Below are 26,040 nucleotides of genomic sequence, written 5' to 3' on the forward strand. Positions count from 1 at the left end.
GTTAGCCTGAAAGATAACAGGTTGGTTTTGAGTTGGCAAAGCCAACAAATGTGAATACGGAATCATGATCTGTAGTGAGACAAACTTTTCTGTGTAGCTGAGGTGTAGGTTTGGTGGAAAGGTGACAGTCTGGTTGTGAGATGGCAAAGTAGTGTTGAAGGCTTCAGTGAAAGCCAGTATGCTGCCTGTCTGACACTATTGCTTACTGACCAAGTGATCCTCAGGAAAACTGAACCAGTTTTGGTGTTCCTTCTTCCAGCTGTTGACATGAAGTTATTTTAACGTGCTTTCCAATAGAGATTTTTACTATAGCATAAGAGTTCCATATCCAACAAGAAGACAAACCAGTGTCTGATACATAGATCGTATGGACTTCCATATTAAACATTTTAATAACCTATATATTAAATCTTGGCTAGAGAAAACTTATGATTTACTGCTAGACGTGTCCTTTCTTTTACACGACATTGATATAAACGTGATTTGTTTTTAAGATTTTGTCCTGCCCATTGCCTCTAATGTGCTAGGAAATTTTAATGTTGTCTCAGGATGCCTAGCTCATTCTTTATTTGCCATTAATATTAGCCACATGGTCATTTTAAAATATTTTAGCAGTTCCAGAACCTTACTCAAGCCAATTTTAGATAGAACAACTGAATTTTTTCTATCATTTTTTTTAAATTTGCTTTATTACTGTGAGTGATGGGTGGAGAATGGATTAACCTCAAAAATATTTTGCCAAGGGTACCAATAACAGCTTTGCCAAGCACCTTAATTGCACAGTAATGTAATAATATATTTTTATGTTCCAGGTGTAGGTAAGACTAGTATGGTTGTCAGATATATTGGTAAAATGTTCAGCCATCATATCAGCCCAACAATTGGAGCATCGTTCTTCACATGCAAAATAAATATTGAAGATACAAGAGTAAAGCTGCAGGTATTTATTTAAAATTCAACAATGCATACATCTTTTTTTCTCAGTTTTCCAAATGTATTGAGACACAACAAATACTCCACAAACATTTTTGCAGATTTTAAACCTTTCACAGCTGCTAAAAGTTTTACTTTCTTAATTTAATTACATATTTGTTTCCCACTCTGTCAAGGTTTGGGACACTGCTGGTCAAGAGAGATTCAGATCCATGGCACCCATGTACTACCGCAATGCGAATGCTGCCCTCCTTGTGTTTGACATCACACAATATGACTCTTTCTTGTCTGTCAAATCATGGGTGAAAGGTAATTTAAACAATATAATAGAAAATATGCATTTAACTATAATATATGCATACTTCACATCACAAAATTTGAGCAGCAGGATATGTGGATCTCACTGAATTAACTTTGCACGCAGTGCCAATATATCAGCATGGCAGTGCACACCCTTATACGAACTGACTTTGAATGTCTTCAACCTACCAAGCTATGTACATTTAATACCATCATTGTCCAAATTTTGCTCATGAAAGGAGTTTTGCTTCTGTTTCGATAAACACCTGTCGGTACTCATACAGACCTCACAATTAAAGAGTAAACTGGCTTGGAAAATAGCAGGAAAGTTGAAGGGGGGAGGCACTGTCATGAGTGATAAAATGCTAGTGGTTATAGGGTTAAGAAAAGACACTCTTTTAGGGTAGGGAGGACAGGAAGAAAACAAAGTTTTAAGAGAGGTTAGGATTGAGACAAACCTTCAGTTTGAGAAAGAAACCAAAAAACATAATTCTAGCTTATTACATCAGCATAACAGGTGTTGGTTGAGAATTTTCAACAATCAGCATAAATTTCAACACTACCCAATTTTAACTGTCAATGTGAAATGTCAGCTATCTTTATGCATCAACATATTTGAGGACTGAGAAATAAAATTAATGAATTAATTATCTGCATAGATGAATTAGTCCTCAAACCCAGCTGACATAATCTGCCTCTATGTACATCATGCGGCCACTGGTATAGAACTTTTAAGTGGTACAGGATTTAGGTTAGCATCTCACTTTTGTAGAGCAGAAATGGAGAAAGGAAGAGTTGCCACATTCATCAGTAACTGTCATAAATTTAAGAACATAGAAAGATAAGTTTTGCCTAGAACAGCATATGGAAGCATGTGCAACAGAAGTAGAATTTCATAAAAAATCCTTCATAACATTAAGTGTATATTGAGCACTTGCAAGTAACTTAAATCTGTTCATAAACCACCTTGAAGCTGTACTGGCCCATTTAACAACCAGAAACAAAGAAATAGTGGTTGCTGGTGACTTCAGTGTAGATTTCCTTAAAGACTCTCCCAATAAGAACTTATCTGAGTGAGTAACGCTATCATTCAACTTAATTCCCACTGTAAAGTTCCCAACTAGGGCAGCCAATTGCTGACAAACAGCCATTGATAATATCTTTATAGAAAAGTCCAATGAACAAAATTAGATTACAAAACCAATAGTCAATGGCCTCTCAGACCCTGACGTGCAGTTCCTTCTGTTAAATGTTAATGCTGAAAATGGCATAAAATCTGTTAAATCTGAACTCAAGAGGGTAATCAATAAGCCAAAAATTGATTATTTTAGGACACTCCTCAGAGACATTCACTGGAGTGATGGTTACAGTGCTCATGGCATAAATGGAAAATATAACACTTTTGCTAATAAAGTGCTTACCTTATTCGAACACAAAGAAGCCATGAATTACTCAAGGAATAGAGGTATTTGGTAAAACAAAAAGAAAACTGTCTGTCAATCTGAAACAGTTCTGATGTTGATGCTATAGCACATTCCAAGAAATACTGCAAACTATTAAAGACTGTAATACGGATATCAAAGCAAATATATTAGATTGAAAAGATAAGTCATACCAGATAACAAAGACAATATGGGATATAGTGAAGGAGGAGACCACTAGAACCAGACATGAAGAGGGGCAAATTGCATTAAGAATAAATGATATATTGGTGACAGGTGCGTATAGTGTTGCAGAACATTTTAACAAACATTTCATAATTGTTATTGAAAAGATGGGATTGTCAGGTTCTGTATATGCTGCCTTGGGATACCTCAGACCAGACATTTCAAGTAACTTTCATAATATGACTTTGACCCTCACTACCCCAGCAGAAGTAATGTCCATCATAAAATCTTTAAAATCGAAAACATCTAATAGGTATGATGAAATATCAGCAAAGTTAATTAACAAATGTGATTCTGTGTTAAGTGACATATTAAGCTATCTGTGTAACCAGTCATTTATCAGTGGAATATTTCCTGAATGGTTGAAATACGCTGAAGTTAAGCCACTGTTTAAGAAGGAGATAAAGATATAGCATCAAATTTCTATCCAATTTCACTTTTGCCAGCATTCTCAAAAATTTTAGAAAAGGTAATGTACAGTCAGCTTTATAACCATATTATCACAAATAACATACTGTCAAAGTCACAGTTCGGATTCCTAGAGAGTTGTGAAGTTGAGAAGGCTATCTACACTTACAGTGAAAATGTACTTAATTCATTAGACAAAAAATTGCAGGCAACTGGTATATTTTGCGGTCTGTCAAAGGCATTTGACTGTGTAAATCACAATATCCTTTTAAGTAAATTAGAATATTATGGTGTAACAGGAAATGCAGCAAAATGTTTCAAATCTTATATCTCTGGTAGGAAACAAAGGATGTTATTAGGAAAGAGACCTGTATTCAGCTATCAGGCATCATCCAAATCATCCAACTGGGAACTAATTACATGTGGGGTCCTACAAGGTTCCATCTTAGGGCCCTTACCTTTTCTTGTGTATATCAGTGACTTTTCATCAGTAACATTACCAGATGCCAAGTTTTTTTTTTTTTTTTAATTTTTTTTTTATATACAAACACTGCAATAAATAGCAAATCAAGTGTAGTCTTGGAAAGATTGAGTAATAAAATATTTGTGGACATTAATCACTGATTCCTAGCTAATTCTTTGTCACTAAACTTTGAAAAAACACACTACATGCAGTTCAGAACTCGTAAGGGGTGTCCCACGAGTATGTGTCTAACGTATGACGACAAGCAGATAGAAGTAGTGGACAGTGTTAAATTCTTGGGATTACAACTTGATAATAAATTCAACTGGGAGGAGCACACCACAGACCTACTGAAGCATCTAAACATATTTCTATTTGCAATGTTAATTCTGTCAGACATAGGGGATACTGAAATGAAAAAGTTGGCATACCCTGCTTACTTTCACTGTATAATGTCATATGGTATTATTTTTTGGGGTAATTCATCAAGACAGGCTAAAGTTTATCGGCTCAGTTCATGGTATCAATACTAGAAATAAGAATAATCTTCAGAAGGATTTAAAGTCACTTACTCTTGTACAAAAAGGTGTGCATTATTCAGGAACACACATTTTCAATAATGTGCCAGCAGCCATAAAAAGCTTAACAACCAATGAAATCCAGTTTAAGAGAAGACTAGAGGATTTATTGGTGGCCAACTCTTTCTACTCCATTGATGAATATTTCTCAGTAGAACCGTGTGTGTGTGTGTGTGTGTGTGTGTGTGTGTGTGTGTGTGTGTGTAATCTAACTTATGCACCATTTCAGTGCAGTAGTGTGTTCATTGTAAATACGTATTGTAGTAGTTCTATTATATTTTTATTGCCAAATAAATTAACATTTTTAAAAATTTGAGTTCAGTGCATTAATGCAATCTTAGTAAATGAGTGTTGTAAAATGATCCTTTCATATAGTGTTCATTAAAAAGATAGAGAGAGAGAGAGAGAGAGAGAGAGAGAGAGAGAGAGAGAGAGAGAGAGAGAGACACGATCATTCCACTTGGGACCAGTGGAAGATACATTAGCGTATTTGTTTTAGTTGTAAATATTTGTCATGTATTATTGTTTTCTGACATGCTCTACATCCTGGAGGTCCTCCTCATTACGGATCAATTGGAATGAAAGTTAATCTAATCTGTCATTGAGACTATCCAGCTTCTTTCAGCAGTTGCTTCTGAAACACCAGTCTTACGCATGTTGTTTCTTCGTTTTGATTAAATTTATTTTTAATTATTGTGTTGAAATTTCTTTGTTTTCTTTCATAACAATTGCTGTAAATTGTGAGACATCTTAAAATTATAGTAAGTGAATGTGAACATTAACACAAGTGAAGCAATGCACAATATGTAACTCATCAATTAAGAAACAACGTTGCAAAATCACCAGAGCCTGTTGTAATGAATATTTGTTTCCAGATAACAAGTTTTGGTCTAGAAACCATCACCACCACATGCATATACCTAAAAATACATCAGAAGCATTGTTTGGCAAATTATTTCGGTGAACTACGGTGTGTCACATCTGAACATTTTCAAAGATATATAAAATGTACATGCTACAAAATTCATTATTGTCGTATTTGTGCATGATATGAACAAAATTTCTCAAATTTTTCATAAAACAGACATGAAAAAATATTTCCAAACAGAATATAAGCTGCACATGAACGCTACACTTTAGCAATAAAACCACACTTTTCAACAGAGGAGATGTATAAATTGTTCAGTGTGGAGATCATACTTGTCACTGTATTGGTCAAACAGAACAAAAAATTGGAATTAGGTATGATTAGCAGTGTAGGGCAGGTAGTGGTCAATGCATCTGGAGATACATAATGTTTATTTGCCTCATTAAATCTGTTTGTTCACATGCTCTTGGGGGACGGGTCTTACTAGCAGTTGTATCACACCATATCCCATATCAACTGGTGTGAAATAAATATGTGCAACCACCAGTGAGGTCCTACAAGCCAACTATCAATGTACTGACATCTGCATCTGCGTCAACTAATTTACAAAATAAGGATGGCACAAGGAAAACATGAGCTAACTCTGATTGTAGTAAATCATTTTAAGACAGAGCATTAGACTTTACAATGAGTATTACATATTCACATACCAAATAACCTTTTGTCACCTTCTGTGCCTCCCGCCACTGCTGCCACCTCCACCACCACAATCACACTGTTTGGGCTTTGCACAAAAACACACTACTTACACTTCATTTGGGGCAAACTGCTGTCCTCTCCCGTAGCTTGAGTAGTTTACAACAACAAAATTCTTAAGAAGTGCATGAGAGAGCAACACATGTAAAAGATCACATTCATTTGTCATTACTTTTTCTTCTTCACGTTGCTGTAGATGATTCCTGTGTTCCACCATTTTTTTCTTCTGTATATGAGAACAGTGTCGTCATCATAAATAAGTCATTTATGTATTTGGGTTGTCATATTCTCAGCCTTCTACTCTTAAGATTGTGGTAACAATTTATTATCCCATGTTGAGTATAACAAGAAGAAGAAGTTAAGAGCTGTTATTTCATATATTTTTATCTTCATTCAAAGATGTATTTATTGAGTTTATAATTGCCATATTGTATATGCTTGGAATAGTAGTGTCCTCTCCTGCAGGCCTGGGGGTTAGAATAGGCCCGAGGTATTCCTGCTTGTCGTAAGAGGCGACTAAAAGGAGTGTCACACCTTTCGCCTTTTATGTGATGGCCCCCTGTAGGGTTTGACCTCCATTTTTCAAAATTTTCCTGAAGAGCAAGCCAATTGGCGAAGGGTGCCTTACATGGTGCATTGTGTCCATCGTGCATTGAGATCTTTAGCCCAGTTTCTCGTCGTGGCATTGCAGTCCCACTCATCCTCCATCTCTTGAGTGAGGACACCTTCCTGGGTGCGTTCTCCTCCACCCACTATACAGTGTTGTTTCCTACGCGGACGAGAACCATGGACTTCTTAGCACCTCATATCCAGCATGGTAGCCAGTCCTTTGCGATGTGGCAGCCAGGTACCCTGTCGGTTATAGCCCCCTGACAACACAGGGATCGCTCTGCTGATGCCTGTGCCATTAACTCCCCATGTATGCCAAGGAGTAGAAGCCCATCACATTGGGGCATTGGGACTCCTGTCAATGGCCATCCTGCCAGGTGACCTTTGTTGCAGCTGGGTGGCACCCATGGGGAGGGCACCTGGTCGGAGTGGGTGCCATCAGGGCGGATGACGCATGATGAAGTGTACCACGTCATCACTTGCTGGTGAACAAACGCCAGCAGTCTCTAAGCGTTCAAAGTCTCAGTACAAAGTAAGGAAGTATGATTGTAAATCGTTCCCCTCCCTGACCACACTATGGGAGGAATGCCAGGCTAAGGATGACAGCGAATCTTATTCGCCCCAGTACCTCGTATGTATGAGAGCTGATGGGGCTCCTTAGTCTTGACGAAGCCTCAGTTTTTTTGTAGAGCATTTAGAGGATGAGTTTGGGGAGGTGGAGGGCTTGTCCAAACTGCAGTGAGGGTCAGTCTTGATAAAAACGGCATCCTCTGCCTAGTCATGGGCATTACTCGCTTGTGACACACTGGGGGATGTTTTTGTTACCATCACGCCTCATAATAGTGTAAATATGGTCCAGGGTATTATATTTACAGGGACCTTCTTTTGCAGTCTGAGTTGCATGCCAACTTCGAGCAATGAGGAGTTCATTTCATCCAGCGCGTCCATCGGGATGTGAAGGATAATCAGGATGCCACCAGTGCCTTCATTTTGACCTTCGACGGTGACACATTATCCTGGAAGGTCAAGGTGATGGTCTACCACTGTGTTGTCAAGCCATATATCTCTCTCTCCCAATGCTGTGCTTTAAGTGCTGGAAGTTCAGCAGTATGTCTTCCCACTATACTTCCAGCATCACATGTCGAGATTGTGGACGTCCATCACATACCAATACTCCATGTGACCTGCCTCTGCAGGAGAGCATCATTCCTCTTTCTCACCAGACTGCAGCATTTTACAGCAAGAAAAGAAAATCATGGAATAAAAGACCCTGGACCGACTGACCTACACTGAGGCCAAGAGGAAATTTGTGTGCCTACATCCTGTGGCTATGACCTCCTTTTATACCTCTGCTACAAGAGCAATTGTAGCACCATCTGTTCTGTGAGTTCCAGTCAGCTCTCAGAGATGGAAGACTACACCTGTCCCCTTGATGGTGGGGGGCACTTGTCTCCCTGTTGCTCCCGCACCACCTACCTCGGGAGCACTCCCAACCATTGGGGACACCAGTCCCCACTTCTGAGCCGGAAAAGTGTAAGTCTTCTTTGGCTCCTCTCAATAGGAAGGGGTCCCTTGGGTCTCTCCCTTCCCAGGTTTCTGCTAGTGGGAAAGATGACACCTGCCAGTAGCTGAAGTGCCCAACAGCAGCTGCTCGTAGAGCTTCACATTCATCCTCAGTGCCGAAGACTGAATCAGTGAAGTCCTCCCAGCCAGAGAAACCCAAGGATCAGTGAGAGAAATCCAGAAAAAAGACCCCCAAGACCAAGAGAATTGTGGTGGCACCTACACCACCACTACCTACAAGCTCTGCGTCTGAGGATGAGGTGAAGATTCTGGTATCTGTTGAGGACCTAGATCTTGCCAGACCCTCAGAGACAATGGATATAGCCTGTTCAGGAAATAAGTCGGTGGCAGCAGGAGACAGAGGTGTAGACTACCTCATTGAGTGCTTCATGACTTCCCAGTCTCACGATCACGTCATCCTCCAGTGAAATTGCGGCAGTTTTTTTCACCACGTGGCTGAGCTATGGCAACTGTTAAGCTTTACACCTGCTTTCTGCATTCCCCTCCAGGAAACCTGGTTCCCGGCAATGCAGACCCTTGCCCTTCATGGCTACACGGGATACTACGAGAACCGTAGCGAATATAATAGTGTCAGGTGGAGTTTGCGTTTATGTCCTGAACTCGGTATGTAGTGAACCTGGGCCCGTTCAAACTCCTCTTGAAGCTGTGGCTGTCAGGATATGGATGACCCAGGAGATCACTATCTGCAGTGTATATCTCCCTCCAGATGTTGCGGTACCCCTGAATGTATTGGCTGCACTGATTGATCAACTCCCTAAACTTTTCCTACTTTTGGGAGATTTTAACCCCTTGTGGGGTAGCACCATGCTTACTGGCCGTGGCAGAGATGTCAAAACTTTACTGTCTCACTTCCTCTGCCTCTTAATTACTGCGGCCGCCACACCACACATTTCAATGTCCATTGATTTATCAGTTTGCAGCCCAGAACTTCTCCCATCTATCCACTGGAGAGCAGGTGATGACCTGTGTGGTAGTGACCACTTCCCCATCTTCCTGTCACTCCCCCAGCATGATACCCACGGACGCCTACCCAGATGGGCTTTAAACAAGGCAGACTGGGTAGCCTTCACCACTGCTGTCACCATCGAATCTCTCCCGCGTGGTGTCATCGATGTTGTGATTGAGCAGGTCTGTACAACAATAATTTCTGTGGTGGATAATCCAATCCCTCTTTCTCTAGGGTGCCCCTGGTGAAAGACAGTCCCTTGGCGGTCGCTGGAAGTTGCTGAGGCAGTTAAAGAGCATCGGTGAGCTCTGCAGTGGCATAAGTGGCACCCTTCCCTAGAGCACCTAATAGCCTTTAAGTGGCTCCATGCCCATGTTCACCTGCGTATAAAATGATGGAAACAGGAGTGTTGGAAGAGGTATGTGTCTACCATAGAGTGCCATATGTCACCTTCCCAAGTCTGGACGAAGATCAGACATCCTTTTGGGTACCAGACCACAACAGGTGTCCCTGGTGTTAACATCCATGGCGTTCTCTCTACCGACACAAACGCGATTGCCGAGCACTTTGCTGAGCACTATGCTCGAGCCTCTGCATCAGAGAACTACCCCCTAGCCTTTCGCACCCTCAAATGGCGGATGGAAAGGAATGTCCTCTCATTCACTACACGCCACAGTGAACCATATAATGCCCCATCTACAGAGTGGGAGCTCCTCAATGCCCTTGCAGATTGCCCCGACACGGCTCCTGGGCCAGATCGGATCTACAGTCAGATGATTAAATATCTCTTGTCAGATTACAAGCAACATCTCCTCATCACCTTCAACCGGATCTTGTGCGATGGCATCTTTCCATCCCAATGGTGGAAGAGCACCTTCATTCCAGTGCTAAAACCCGATAAAAATCTGCTTGATGTGAATAGCTACCAGCCCATCACCCTCACAAACGTTGTCTGTAAGCTGCTGGAGTGAATGGTGTCGGTGGTTGGGTTGGGTCCTGGAGTCATGTGGCCTACTGGCTCCACTTCAGGGCAGCTTCCGCCAGTGTCGTTCTACCACTGATAGTCTTGTGTCCCTCGAGTCTGCCATCCGAACAGCCTTTTCCAGCCACCAACGTGTGGTTGCCATATTTTTTTACTTATGTATGACATATGAGACGGCCTGACGACATCATATCCTTGCCATACTGAATGAATGGGGTCTCCGGGGTCCACTCCCGATTTTTATCCAAAACTTCTTGTCACTCCGTACTTACCGTGTCCAAGTTGTTGCCTTTCATAGTTCCCCTCATATGGCATTCCACAGGGTTCCATATTGAGTGTATCTCTATATTTAGCGGCCATCAACGGCCTAGCAGCAGCTGTAGGGCCATCAGTCTCCCCTTCTCTATATGCGGATGACTTCTGCCTTTCGTGTTGCTCCTCTAGTACTGGTGTTGCTGAGCGGCACCTACAGAGAGCCATTCACAAGGTGCAGTCATGAGCTCTAGCCCATGGCTTCCAGTTTTCAGCCGCGAAGTATTGTGTTACCCACTTTTGTCGGCATCGTACTGTTCATCTGGACCCCGAACTTAATCTTAATGGCTATTCACTCACTGTAGTGGAAACGTATTGATTCTTACGACTGGTTTTCGTTTTTGATGCCCGATTGATGTGGCTACCTCACTGTCGTCAGCTTAAGGGGGAGTTCTGACAGCACCTCAATGCTCTCTGGTGCCTGTGCAACACCAATTGGGGTCCAGATAGCTCTACGCTGCTGCAGCTCTATAGAGCCCTTGTTCAATCCAGCCTTTACTATAAGAGTCTGGTTTACAGTTTGCTGGTGCCCTCAGCATTGCATTTCCTCAACCCAGTGCACCGCTGTGGTGTTCGCCTAGCGACGGGAGCTTTTAGAACGAGTCCGGTGACCAGCATCATGGAGGCTGGAGTCCCTCCATTGTGGATCCAACGTGCACAACTGCTCGCCAGTTATGTTGCACACAATAGTTCTCCTGAGAATCTGAAGTACCGTGTCCTTGTCCCACCCACGGCAGTTCATCTCCCGCAACAGCAGCCCATGTCAGGGCTCCCAATTGCGGTTTGCATGCGCTCCTTTCTCTCGGAACTGGAGTCCATCCCTTTACCACCTCTACTTGAGGTCCATTCACGTACACCTCCATGGTTTACACTTCAGCCTAAACTTCGTCTGGACCTTTTGCATGGCTCTAAGGACTTAGTTAACCCTGCTGCCCTCCACTGTCACTTCCTCTCGATTCTTGACGTGTTCCGGGGTTCTGAAGTTTTTACACCAACGGCTCAATGGCTGAAGGTAATATCGACTTCACCTATGTCCACAGAGGCCATATTGGACAGCATTTCTTGCCCGCTGGCTGCAGTGTATTCACTGCAGAGCTTGTGGTCTTATCTCGTGCACGTCAGTCCATCCGTTCCTGTTCTGGTGAGTCATTTCTTCCTTGTTGTGACTCCCTTAGCAGCTTACAAGCTGTCGACCAGTGTTATCCTTGCCATTATTTGGTAGCGAACATCCAGGAGTCCATCTGTGCCCTGAAATGGTGCAGTCGTTCAGTGGTGTTTGTGTGGATCCCAGGGCACGTTGGAATCCCAGGCAACAAATTTGCTGACAGGCTGGCCAAACAGGCTATGCAGAAACCTCTCCTGGAGATGGGCATCTCTGAAACTGACCTACATTCTGTCTTATGCCACATGGTTTTTCTGCTTTGGGAGATGGAGTGGCATAACAGTATGCACAACAAACTGTGTGTCATGAAGGAGACTGTGAATGTGTAGAAGTCTTTCCTGCAGGGTTCTCGTAGGGAAGCAGTTGTCCTTTGTCGACTCCGCATCGGCTATAGGTGGCTCACACATGGTTACCTCCACCATCGTGAGGACCCACCTCAGTGTCACTGTGGCTCCCAAATGACAGTCGTCCAGCTCTGGCTGGACTGCCCACTTTAAGCCGCTCTGCGGTGGACTTTTAACTTTCCCTGCACCCTACCTTCAGTGTTGGGTGACAATGCCTCAACAGCAGCTTTAATTTCACGTTTTGTTTGTGGGGGTGGGTCTTTATCATTTGATGAGAGTTTCAGCGCATGCCCTTTGTCCCTCTGTGTCCTCCACCCTAGGGCTTTTAGGGTGGAGGTTTTAAGGTTTTAACGTATTACATAATGGCTGGCTTCTCCTTCTTTTATTCTTACGGTCAGCCAGGCATAGTAATTTCCTCTCCCTGTTTCTTGCATCTCTCTCTGGTTTTCTTGACCTGTTTTGTCCATTGTAGTGTTTGTTGTTCTTCTGGTTCTTCCTTTCTCCTGTTATTGTGCCGTACATCATCTTTGTTTTGTTCTTTCCCTTAGGTAATTGTTCTCCTACTGGGAACAAGGGACCGATGACCTCACAGTTTGGTCTACATCTACATGGTTACACTGCGGTTCACACTGAAGTGCCTGGCAAATGGCGTATCAAACCATTTTCATACTACTTCTCTACCATTCCACTCTCCAATGGTGCATGGGAAAAAGGAACACCTAAATCTTTCCCTTCAAGCTCTGATTTCTCTTATTTTATTATGATGATCATTTCTCCCTACGTAGGTGGGTGTCAACAAAATATTTTCGCATTCGGAAGAGAAAGTTGGTGATCGAAATTTTGTAAATAGATCTCGCCGCAAAGAAAACCACCATTGTTTCAGTGACAGCCATCCAACTCGCGTATCATGTCAGTGACACTCTCACCCCTATTGCACAATAACACGAAACGAGCTGCCCTTCTTTGCACTTTTTCGACGTCCTCAGTCAGTCCCACCCCGTAAGGATCCCATACCACTTAGCAATATTCCAGCAGAGGACAGACAAGTGTAATGTAGACTGTCTCTTTAGTGGGTTTGTCACATCTTCTAAGTGTTTTGCCAACAAAGCGCAGTCTTTGTTTCGCCTTCCCCACAATATTATCTATGTGGTCTTTCCAATTTAAGTTGCTCATAATTGTAATTCCTAGGTATTTAGTCTTATTGACAGCCCTTAGATTTATGTGATTTATCGTATACCCAAAATTTGTTGGATTTCTTTTAGTACCCATGTGGATGACCTTGCAGTTTTCTTTGTTTAGTGCCAGTTGCCATTTTTTGCACGATACAGAAATTCTCTCTAGATCATTTTGTAATTGTAATTGATGGTCTGATGATTTTAGTAGACAGTAAATTACTGCATCATTTGGAAACAATCTAAGGGGGCTGCTCAGATTATCACCTAGATCATTTATATAAATGAGGAACAGCAGAGGGCCTATGACTCTACCTTGCGGAATGCCAGATATCACTTCTGTTCTATTCAATGATTTACTGTCTTATCACTATGAATTATGACCTCTCTGAGAGGAAATCATGAATCCAGTCACACAACTGAGACGATACTCCATACGCACGCAATTTGATTAATAGTCGCTTGTGAGGAACAGTATCAAAAGCCTTCTGGAAATCTGCACTCATGCTCAGAAATTAAGGATAATAGCAGAATGTGGTGCCATGCAACATGGCACTACACAAAACTGGTGTGGATAGCATAGGCACATAGGGAACACACATGACACATATCTGTAAGTCCACGGTATTGGTGATAAGTTAAGAAAACTATCCCGAAACATGTGGGCTACAAAACGCCACTGTTTTCTGCACATGTACCCCGACATCGATATGGGATATGATCATCATGCACACATACACAGGCCGCACAACTTGTTGGCATACTCTAGATGAGGTGGTCGAGCAGCTGCTGGGGTATAGCCTCCCATTCTTGCACCAGTGCCTGTCGGAGCTCCTGAAGTGTCCTAGGGGTTTGAAGACGTGCAGCAATAAGTTGACCAAGAGCATCCCAGATGTGCTCGATAGTGTTTAGGTCTGGAGAATAGGTGGGCCACTCCATTCGACCTGATATCTTCTGTATCAAGGTATTCTTTCATGATGGCAGCTCAGCGGGGCCACGCGTTATCATCCATCAGGAGGAAGGTGGGACCCACTGCACTCCTGGAAAGGCGGACATATTGGTGCAAAATGACGTCCTGACACATCTGACCTGTTACAGTTCCTCTGTCAAAAACATGCAGGGGTGTATGTGCACCAATCAAAATCTCACCCCACACCATCAAACCATGACCTCCATACAGGTCCCTTTCAAGGACATCTGATTCCTGGTTCACGCCACATGAAAACTCGTCAAGAATCTGTTTAGACTATACCTGGACTTGTCCATGAACATAACCTGGGACCACTGTTCCAATGACTATGTACCGTGTTCTTGACACCAGGCTTTACGGGCTCTCCTGTGACCAGGGGTCAGCGGAATGCAGGGCGAATAAACCATGTCTGGTCTGTTGTCTGTAGACTGTGTGTCTGGAAACAACTGTTCCAGTGGCTGCGGTAAGGTCCCGAGCAAGGCTATTTGCAGTACTCTGTGGCCGTCTGCAGACATTGGTGGTGAGATATCGGTCTTCTCGTGGTGTTGTACACTGTGGACGTCCCGTACTGTAGCGCCTGGACACGTTTCCTGTCTGCTGGAATCATTGCCATAATCTTGAGATCACACTTCGTGGTACACGGAGGCCCCATGCTACAAACTGCTGTGTTTGACCAGCCTCCAGTCACTCTAGTATTCTACCCCTCATATAACGTCATCAATATGTGTTCTTTGAGCCATTTTCAACACACAGACACCGTTTGCACGTCTGAAAATGTCTGCGCACTTACTCGCTGCACTGTACTCTGACATGCACCAACACACCTCTGCGTATGTGGATTGCTGCCAGCACCACCGTGCGACGACCGCAAGTCAAATTTCTTTCGTGAAGGAATTACAGAAAACTGTATTTAACTTTAGTGGCACCATCATCAGTAACATTTCCATCGCTATCGCGCAGTGGCTGTATTGACTGTTTTTTGCCACTGGTGTACTTTACATACGACCAGAATCTCTTTGAGTTTTCTGCCATATTTTGAGACAATGTTTCATTGTGGAAACTATTAAAAGCATCTCGCATTGACGTCCGCAGTAAATTTTGAGTTTCCATGAAACTTAGCCAGTCTTGGTGATTTTGCGTTCTTCTGAATGTAACATGCTTTTTTCGTTGCTTCTGCAACAGTGTTCTGACGTGTTTTGTGTACCATGGTGGATCAGTCCCGTCTCTTATTAACTTATGTGGTACGAATCTATCTACTGCTGTTGATATTGTACTTGAACCATATCTGGTCTACACTTACATAATTAGCTTGGAAGAAATGGAGACTCTCTCTTAGGAAGGCATCAGGTGAATTTTTATCTGCTGTTTTAAATAGATATATTTTGCATTTATTTTTCAGTTGTTTTGGTTGATATGGATTTGAGCCTCATTACAATGACCTTGTGTTCACTAATCCCTGTATCCGTCATGACGCTCTATTAGATCAGGATTCTTTGTGGCTAAGAGGTCAAGTGTGCTTTCGCAACCATTTACAATTTGTGTGGGCCCATGAACTAATTGTTCAAAGCAATTATGAGAGAAAGCATTTAGTACAGTTTCGAAAGATGTTTTCCATCTACCACCGGCTTTGAACATGTATTGTTGTCAACAAATCGAGGGTAGATTGAAGTCTCCACCAATTATAACTGTATGAGTGGGGTAATTATTTGTAATGAGATTCAAGTTTTCTTTGAAGTGTTCAGCTATTATATCATCTGAGTTGGGATCAGTAGGAGGAGCCAATTATTACTCTGGTACGGCTGTTGAGTATAACCTCTACCCATAGTAATTCGTAGGAACTATTCATTTCAACTTCACTACAAGATAAACTACTACCAACAGACACACACAAACACACCACCACCTACTTTATTTAATCTATCCTTTCTGAACACAGTTTGTGTCTAAAAAAATTTCAGCAGAATTTATCTCTGGCTTTAGCCAGCTTTCTGTTCCTGTAATGATTTCAGCTTCAGTGCTTTCTATCAGCGCTTGAAGCTCTGGTACTTTTCCAACACAGCTACGACAATTTACGACTGCAATACCGTCTGGAGCTCTTTTTGATCTTTCCCAAGACTGTCTAACCTAAAAAACAGTCCATGCCACGTGTCCCTGCTACCCGTGTAGCCGCCTCCTGTGTGTAGAGGACACATGACCTATTTAGCGGAACCCGAAACCCCACCACCCTATGGCGCAAGTCAAGGAATCCCCCCTTTCTAAACAAACCAACCATGAACCAATCCACCTTCCAGTGATGTCATGAGTCACAGCAGAAGGGTGGAATCAGAACTTCTGGTACCGACGCTTGTCAATGATTTGTATTTACTTTGAGATAATCGGATGAGAAAGGGGTCAGTCAGGATCAAACTGTGAGCTCCCTTTGCTGCAGCCACTAGAAGGATAACATCAAGGGTGAGTCAAATGAAAACCTTAAATTTGTAATAACAAATCAAAATTTTGCGCTGTTATCCTGTAAGTTGGCAAGCATGCTACAAACAGCGTGCAGAATGGCCTGTAGGTGGCAGCATAGTGCAGATGCACACATACCATCGCAGTATCAGTATAAACATGGCCGCCCCACTTGTGACTTGCACCAGGGAAGAATGGCGTTCTGTTATTCAGTTTTTGCATAGTGAAGGTGTGAAACCTATTGAAATTTATCAACGAATGAAGGGTCAGTACGGTGATGGATGTTTGTCACAGTAGCAAGTCTACGAATGGAGTAGGAAGTTACAAATGGTGTGACTTCAGTGGAAGATGCTCCTCGTCCAGGTCAGGCACAACGAGTTGTGACTCCACAGAACATTGCAGCAGTTGAAGCCATAGTGAAGGAAAACTGCTAAGTGACACTGAATGACATTGCAGCATGTTTACAGATTAGTCATGGGTCAGCACACCACATTTTGCATGATGTGCTCCAGTTTCACAAAGTATCTGCAAGATGGATGCCACAGCAGCTGACTCCTGAAATGAGAGAATGACATGTTGATGCTTGTGAAGAACTTCTTCAGCACTTTGAACGAGAAGGTGATGGCTTTCTTGCAAGAATCATTACTGGGGTCGAAACCTGGGTTCACTTCTACCAACCGGAAACGAAGATAGTGAGCAAGGAATGGCGCAAATCCTCGTCACCAAAACCAAAGAAGTTCCGAACAGAACCATCAGCAGGGAAGGTTATGCTTACTCTCTTTTGGGATGAGAAAGGCGTCACTTTGGAGCATTACATGCCTAGAGGGACCACTGTCACCAGTGCATCATACACAGTTCTCCTAAAAAATCATCTGCGGCCTGCAATCAAATCAAAGCGACGTGGATTGCTGTCAGCAGGTGTCCTTTTGCAACGATCACAGACCTGCATTTTGAGTGTCTTTCTCATCCACCATACTCACCAGACCTTGCCCCCAAATGATTTCCATATGTTTGGACCACTCAAAGGCACAATGGGAGGAAAGTAGTTCTGTTCTGATGATAGCTGAGCTGTAACCTCACCATGTGTGTCAAGAATTAGGTGCCTGTCTAATCAGGCCACTGGAACTTTAAGTTCTGTGGCTGAGTGGCACCTGTGGGGAGTGCATCAGATCAGAGTTTGTGGCATCAGGATGAATGATCGGCAATGAAACTGATCCAAGAAAGATTTTAATCCAGAGACTTACAGCCTCATGGTGTTTCTGTCTTTGGCCACACTATGGGATGAAGGTCAGGCAGGGAGTAATGGGGGTGGACAATTTGCCTAGTTCGTGGTATGCTCCAGAACTCTCAAACAGTATTTTGCAACAACAAAGTACTGTTTTCTCATTGAAAATATTGAGAATTGGATTGGAGAAGATGCTGTAATAGAAAAGCCAAAAAATGGATCTTTGTTGACGCAACATGTCACAGGCAGCACTTCAAGTCTGTGACAAGCTCAGTGAAACACTAGTTACCATCTTTCCTCATAACAAACTCCACAGGATTCAAGGTATCATCCTCCATTGGGATCTGACACTCCAGAATTGTGTGGTGGTCATTTTATTAGTCACATCCAGAGAGTACCTAAGGATGGTAGGGTGGACACACGAGCTTCCTTCCTAGCCTTTGATGGAAATGTTTTGCCTGACTAAGTTAAGGTCATGGTGTATAGGTTGATGTCAGGCCTTATTTTCCTCCTGCTATGGGATGAGATGTTTTAGGTGCCAGAGGTTTGGACACACGTCCTCCCACTGCACCCACACGTCCTCCCACTGCACCAATGAGGCTACTTGTGGGGCAAGTGGAAGGTAATGCATGAGGGCTGCACTTGAGACCAAATCCTTCCTCATTCGCCAACATGTTCAGTCTTAAAGAACAAGAAGAAAATCCAGGAACATAAGAGACTAGATTGCTGTCTTGCCAAGATGCTAAGAAAAAGTTTGAATGACTCCATCTGATCGGTATGATGTCTAACTTTGCAAGTATTATGCCAAAATCCACACCTAACAAGATGACAAGGTCTCAAACTGCAACTCCTGTCCCTAGCCACATGTCAGTTCCCGTTTTTCAGTTAGGATAGGGGAAATTAGCTCCAAATACCCCTAAACCTTCAGCAGCAGTGGTAACAACCCCATTAGTGCAGCAGAAGATGCCTTATCCTCCTCTGACATCATCAGGGCACTTGTCAAGGTGCCTCCCTCTCCGCACAAAACAGACCAGTAGTCTATCACGAACCAGTGGTTGATGGAACCTGAGGCTGTGTGGGTGTGCAAAACAGCTGTTCTCATCTGTCTCAGAAGTCAAGACAGGAAAATCCTCATAGACATAGAAACCTCACAGGGGCAAGGATAAGTCAAAAGTGAAGACTCCCACATTCTGATGGAACATGAGTCAGCAGCAAAGTAATGCCTGCTTCAATTTGCTGTTGGCTGCTTTCTCAGCTCCCTGTCTGACATTCCTTCAATGGGTTGAACTCTGTCAATTAATGGCTATTTACTGTGCAGTTGGTGTGACACTTCAGGAAACACAGGTCTTAGAAATCCAACACCCTATGATTTTCAGCTACAGACCCTACAGTGAAAATCACATTTATGCGTAGAAAGCACCTGGAGGAGTCTGCACGCTCATACGCTCACACTATTAGTGAGCAGGTGCTGCTAACCTCTGCAAAGCTGTGGCTGTTTGTGTCTGCCTGTCAGTTAGGTTAACAGTCTGTAATATCTGTTTACCCCCAGACAGATCTAGACCCTATCACGAGTTGATGGAGTCGGTAGAACAGCTGCCTCGATCTTTCTTCCTACTGGGGGACTTCAGTGCTCACAGTCCTCTGTGGGGCAGTGAAACCACATCTAGCAGGTGCCAAGTAATAAAGCAATTAATTTCAGAACTGGAGGTCTGCCTACTTAACAATGGCACTGCAGTACATTTCAGTACAGTCCATGGAGCATACCGAACCATAGACCTTACTGTCTGCAGCCCTAGCATCTTCACCCTTCATTCAATGGTCCACCTGTGGTGACGTCTGCAACAGTGACCACTTTACTATTACTCAGACCCATGACCAATGGAACATGCACCACGTTGGCCCTTTTGGACAGCCAACAGGCAAGCTTTCACGTCCAAAGCAACTTTTGAAACCACTTGAGAGAAGGATATCGAAGGAGTGGTACAAAATACTATTGACACAATTATGCATCCTGCAGAACCTATGGTACCCTGTTCTATCCTGCCAGTAACCTGTGCCATAATGTATGAAGAAATAGCTGCAGCTATCAGAGAGCATCGAAGGGCAATCATGTGACAACCTTCTGCAGAACATTTAATAGCATTCAAGAGACTTTGGGTGCAGGCATGGTTTTTAATACAATAGCACACCCATCATCTCAGGTATGGACTAAATGCCTCCACATTTTTGGCCACCCATTGTACCCAGTCATTCCTGGCATCTCTCTCAATGGCAACATTTCTACAGATCCCATAATCATTGTTGAATGTTTGGTGGCACACTTTGCCAAAGTGTCCTCGTGCAGTAACTACCATCCTAACTTCTGGAAGTTCCTAGCAGAGCAAAACTACTTATTGTCCTGTGCACATGGCCTTGAAGCATATAATGTTTCATTAGTGGATGGAAGTTCCATATCACCTTAGCAGTATGTGTCAACACAGCCCCTGGACCCAATAAAGTACATTATCAAATTCTTAAACACATTAGCAACAACAGCATAAAACACATCCTTCAATTTTTCAGTCTAATTTTGCAGGAAGGGGATCCCCCCCCCCCCCCCCACACACACACACACACACCCCTCCTCAATGGCAGGAGAGTATTATTATCCCTATTCTGAAACCAGGAAAAAGACCCTCAGATCCTGACTAATCATCAACCTGTCTCTCTAAGGAATGGACTGTGTAGATTATTCAAAAGGAAGGTCAACCAGTGACTGTGTTCATGCCTGGAAACCAGAGGGCCTTATTGCAATTTCATAATGTCTTTAGGACACTCTGCTCCCCCACAGACCAATTGATTCATCTATAATCTCCAGAGCACAATGCTTTCACACATCACGAACATCTGCTTGCTGTGTTCTTTGCCTTGCAGAAGGCATACAATAGCATGTAGCACAGCCCACATGGCTCTGGACTTTATCCTGCCTGGGCTACAGCTGCATTGCTTACGGGTTGGCAGCTCCATCAGTACTGAGCATGTTATACCCTGTACAGTGCAGTGGTTTGTGGTTGGCAAATGGGGCTTTCCGTACAAGCCATGTTGACAATCTATTGGGGAAAGCTGATATCCCACCATTGAGGATTCTATGCTAGCAATGTTTGGAGAACTATGTGGTCACAATCTGTCAATGCCTACCTGTCGTGGTTGTTCAAACCTTGTTTCACAACCAACAATTCAGACTGCTTACTAGTTTCCCAAAAATGTGTTGGCAGATAGGGTATGGTTAGAAGCTCTATGCTAGGACCCATAATTGCCCACTCTTTTCTGAATTCTTAGTGTTCCCTCTCAGCACTCCTTGTGGTGTGTACCCTGTTCTGTGTGTCAGATGGACCTCTTTCATGGCCCTAGAAAAATGCTGATCTCACCATTTAAATATGCCTGTTCTGTTTGGTTCTCCACGATTACTCAAATTCAACATGTATCTACATGAATGGATTGAAAGTCAGTGACAGGGTCGGATATGCTTTTGCACATGCAAGGGGCTGTAAGAAGTGTTCTCTGCCAAGTGCATGCAGTGTATACACTACAGAGTTTGGTTGCTCTGCAGCACTTTAAAACTCCCACCACAAGACTCCCTGGTTTGTAGCAATTCGATGAGCTGCTGACAAGGCATACCTCACGAGGTAATCGTCCAACCTGATATTTCGAAACCCGCCCTGAAATTTTCTATGTGGAATGTTGTTGTTGTTGTTGTTGTGGTCTTCAGTCCTGAGACTGGTTTGATGCAGGTCTCCATGCTACTCTATCCTGTGCAAGCTTTTTCATCTCCCAGTACCTACTGCAACCTACATCCTTCTGAATCTGCTTAGTGTATTCATCTCTTGGTCTCCCTCTACGATTTTTACCCTCCACGCTGCCCTCCAATACTAAATTGGTGATCCCTTGATGCCTCAGAACATGTCCTACCAACCGATCCCTTCTTCTGGTCAAGTTGTGCCACAAACTTCTCTTCTCCCCAATCCTATTCAATACTTCCTCATTAGTTATGTGATCTACCCATCTAATCTTCAGCATTCTTCTGTAGCACCACATTTCGAAAGCTTCTATTCTCTTCTTGTCCAAACTATTTATCGTCCATGTTTCACTTCCATACATGGCTACACTCCATACGAATACTTTCAGAAATGACTTCCTGACACTTAAATCAATACTGGATGTTAACAAATTTCTCTTCTTCAGAAACGCTTTCCTTGCCATTGCCAGCCTACATTTTATATCCTCTCTACTTCGACCATCATCAGTTATTTTGCTCCCCAAATAGCAAAACTCCTTTACTACTTTAAGTGCCTCATTTCCTAATCTAATTCCCTCAGCATCACCCGACTTAATTAGACTACATTCCATTATCCTTGTTTTGCTTTTGTTGATGTTCATCTTATATCCTCCTTTCAAGACACTGTCCATTCCATTCAACTGCTCTTCCAAGTCCTTTGCTGTCTCTGACAGAATTACAATGTCATCGGCGAACCTCAAAGTTTTTATTTCTTCTCCATGAATTTTAATACCCTGTGTGGAATACAATGAAAGAAATGCACTGCCAAAATTTTAGCTGCTAAAACATACTGCAAGAAGTTTTTAAAAATTGTTGAAGTTACTCATTTTTGTTCCACAAGGAACCACTTATGACAGTGGTTTGTTCAGCCCTTCCTGCCTAGTGTGTGATCAACCATGATGAGAACATAGTGCTAATGTATCTGGACTGACACAAGAGAATTTGAAGCACCCAAATCATTCAAAAATGGCACATATCATTAATGTTTTAAATAAGAGGGAGCCATATTGACATCTTAACTGTTGCATATGTAATTCTTACAAAAGTGACTAGCAGAGGAAAATAAATTGAGGCAGTGTTTGATGTTACATTACAGGCAACTTCTATCAATTCACTTTAATTTATTGAAATGACATATTTCTTACACACAAATCATTTTATAACAATTCTGGTAGCACAGTTCTTATGATCATTTTTGTATGATGTATATTTTAGTAACAATGAAACAGTTCCTTGTTTATTCCTCATAGTAATCACAATAAAGTGAATTGTCATTTGAATGATGAAAACATTTTCCTTACACCAGGCACATCACAGTAAGTACTAATTTTATTTAGACAGAATTGTGATGGATCAAGAAATGGTCCTGGCCATTGATCTGCTTATTGTGCTGTATAACAAGCATATGTAAAGCAGTTGGTAAAATGTACCAACGCAAATGACAGAAATTGAAAGATAATGTCCTCTTGATAAACCTCAAATAATGTTGAGCATTCGGAAATCATATTGTCAGACAGTTTCCTTAAAAATACTTTCCACAGTCAAAAGGAATCCTTATATAGAGTCACATTGGTTGTTCTGGGTGGAATCTGAAAAAAATCATCAGTCATTTTGGCATCCTGAAGGGCAGAGGTATCGTTATGTCCAGGCCAAGAGTCCAACAAAAGCAATGAATAAATTTCTGCAGCTTGTTAGAAACAGTTTTGAATAAAATGTTAAAAATTATTATTTCCTGTTTGTCCAGATTTTGATAGGCTGTTTATAATAGTTTAGTCACTAAACAGTCTTTTTTATTTTTGCTCCTAATATGTCTTGAGGTCCCTGAAGACAGATATGAAGCTACATCTACAGTAATTCACTCACAGTTATCACTGTCATTGTCGTGTATGAATGTGTCATAGCATCCAACGATCACACAATAGGCTCTGTCTTTTTTCACATCAAAATGATAAAGTAAGATTTGCTCGCAGCTCTTTTACAAAACCTGCCTGATCGGTGTTAAAACACAACAAATGTGGGGATAACAGCAAGCTTCATCTTCACATTATCGAAAGATGAATGGAATGCCCTCTACAGTTTTACTTGATGTAAACTTCATTGTTTTGCGACTTCCTATACCGTATGTGAGATTTCTTGAATCTGCTTACCTAGGCCTAAGGACACTTTAAATCAGCGGTGTTTATTTCAGACGGCCAGTCTTGTAGATATGCGTTGGTAATGGTGCATTGTCTCACAAGAACAGCTCTACATAGTTCATATCTCAAGAAAACTCCTCTGAAGAACTGTTGCGCCTGTTATTTATCTAAGTTTAAGGGTTGATGTTGGAGTATTAATAGGAGTAACGGGACTTTGTGGCCAACATATACTGTAGGTTTTTTGGATATTTTTATTTTTTATTTTTTCCCCGACAGTTTGCAGTTTTTCATTTTGACATGTATTTTTTACTTCATGCAAGTCTTTTTTTTCCATTTATATGGTTCACGGTCATATTTTACGAAGAAAATCCGGGTTTCTACAATGCTTAACATTAAGCGTTAAACACAATGAATATTAACTCAGTTTAGTCTCCATTGTTAACACTTCTGCTACTGCAGAAGCAACTCGTAATTATTATGTATATTAAATGCATTGCACATGTGAGTGACGCCCGGGTTCCCGGGTTCGATTCCCGGCGGGGTCAGGGATTTTCTCTGCCTCGTGATGGCTGGGTGTTGTGTGCTGTCCTTAGGTTAGTTAGGTTTAAGTAGTTCTAAGTTCTCGGGGGCTTATGACCACAGCAGTTGAGTCCCATAGTGCTCAGAGCCATTTGAACCACATGTGAGTGAACAGTAACTACTGTTTCAGGGAAACTATCAATGAAAACTGAAATTCCCTGTGCAAAATATGATTACGCAGAGTCGTGTACAGTTCTCCAGTCACCTGGGCAGCTATGAATTTGGAAGTTTTCAACATAAAAAAACCCTTGCAGGGCATCTTAGCAGCTAAAATTTTGACAGGGTCATTATTTTGATGTCTTCTTCCTGTATAAAAAATTTCATGGCATGTTTCAACATGTCAGATTGGACCATTCCCATTTCTGTGCTACTCAAAAAACCATTTGGTGACTAACATCCAAGACCTATTAGTGGACCACCTCATCGACAGTAAAACAGTTACATTCTTCTAGATACTGAGCCATGTCAGTATTCCAGGAAATTGACTCGCTGGCAAATTAGCATAAGAAGTAACCTCAAGAGATGAACTTGAACTTAGAGTACTGGGCACAGACTTATGGTTGCAGTTGTGACATCACTTTTCGAAAACCCTGGATATGGGATTGCAGGCTACGATAACCTTCAACAAGTTGAGAGTAATCACAGATGTGGCTTGTGACATCCAGAGCAGGTAGTTGCAGTTTCTTGATGTCCTGTACTCTTCTCTCAAAATAGTGATACCTTCCCAGGTGTCAATTTCACTCAAGCTTCTCCTGGTTTTAACTCCATGAGATTTAGGTTTGTATAACCATAGCCACTGTACTTTGGATATGTTTAGATTTGTCGTTTTTGTATTACATTCTGATGCTTTCTTGAAATCTAAGAAGTGAGAGGCATTCATATTACTGATGATAAATGGCCTCATTTGCTGTATCATGTCTCTTACATTTTCTGAAACAATACATTTGGTAACTCACGAATAAACATTTTGTTCAGTTATGGTGTAGGTTAGCAATCAATAATGATACTTACCTCCCGAGCTGGGCAAGCTTTTGCAGGAATACATTTATTACGTGAACTTATGTATTCGTTCACTCCATTTTTCAGATTTTCCTCATTGCTGCCACAGTACCTTCTTCTTTAATTCGTCATTTCTTTCCACTCCAGCTGTTGTAAATGTCTGCTGCCACCACCATTTTATCTAACACAGCAGTAAGTTTATGCAGAGCCTTTCATATATTAAAAGCAGTAGCTGTTAAACTGTATGCCATCTGTTGATTATATTTGTTACTACATTTTCATTTGTGGCAATTTGAGCCTTTTATACATTACTGGGCTTGTCATGTAGCTCCTATTTCACACAAAAATTTACAGTTTCACATTTTGACACTTGAGCCTTTTTTATTTCAAGCCTTCAGTTTGCTCCATAGTCTGTACTGTCTGCATGTCTGCATTTGCTCACCCCCGTTTTAGTGTCTCACCCCAATGACCCTTCTTGGTGGATCCTTCAGTGACCAGCTAGAGTTTTAGCTGCCTAGATGTTATCTCTCTTTTAACTCTCCTGCAAAAGCTATTGTCATGCATATTTTCAAATATGGTGACATTTCTCATTTAACATCTTCCTCTGTCATTTTCCTGTGGATCAAGTGACTGACAACCAAGTAGTTTCGTCCCTTTAAACCCTTAATAATAATAATAATAATAATAATAATAATAATCCATCATCGTCAACAACAACAAAAACAACAAGCATTAGTAACTGCCAACAAGAAACTGAATACATGATTCCATTACATGGATGATAAG

At 42.1% G+C, this 26,040-nt stretch overlaps 1 protein-coding gene across 1 annotated transcript in view; it reads left to right on the forward strand.

Annotated features, from left to right (window-relative positions):
- LOC124555690 (ras-related protein Rab-31) overlaps nucleotides 1-26,040 on the forward strand; it is a 91,284-nt gene that overhangs the window by 46,101 nt on the left and 19,143 nt on the right. The window contains exons 2-3 of the mRNA XM_047129692.1: nucleotides 813-940; nucleotides 1,110-1,242. Coding sequence (XP_046985648.1) covers nucleotides 813-940; nucleotides 1,110-1,242 — 261 coding nt within the window. The remainder of the gene's footprint in view (nucleotides 1-812; nucleotides 941-1,109; nucleotides 1,243-26,040) is intronic.

The sequence above is a fragment of the Schistocerca americana genome, chromosome X (assembly GCF_021461395.2).
Source record: "Schistocerca americana isolate TAMUIC-IGC-003095 chromosome X, iqSchAmer2.1, whole genome shotgun sequence".
Classification (NCBI taxonomy): Eukaryota; Metazoa; Arthropoda; class Insecta; order Orthoptera; family Acrididae; genus Schistocerca; species Schistocerca americana.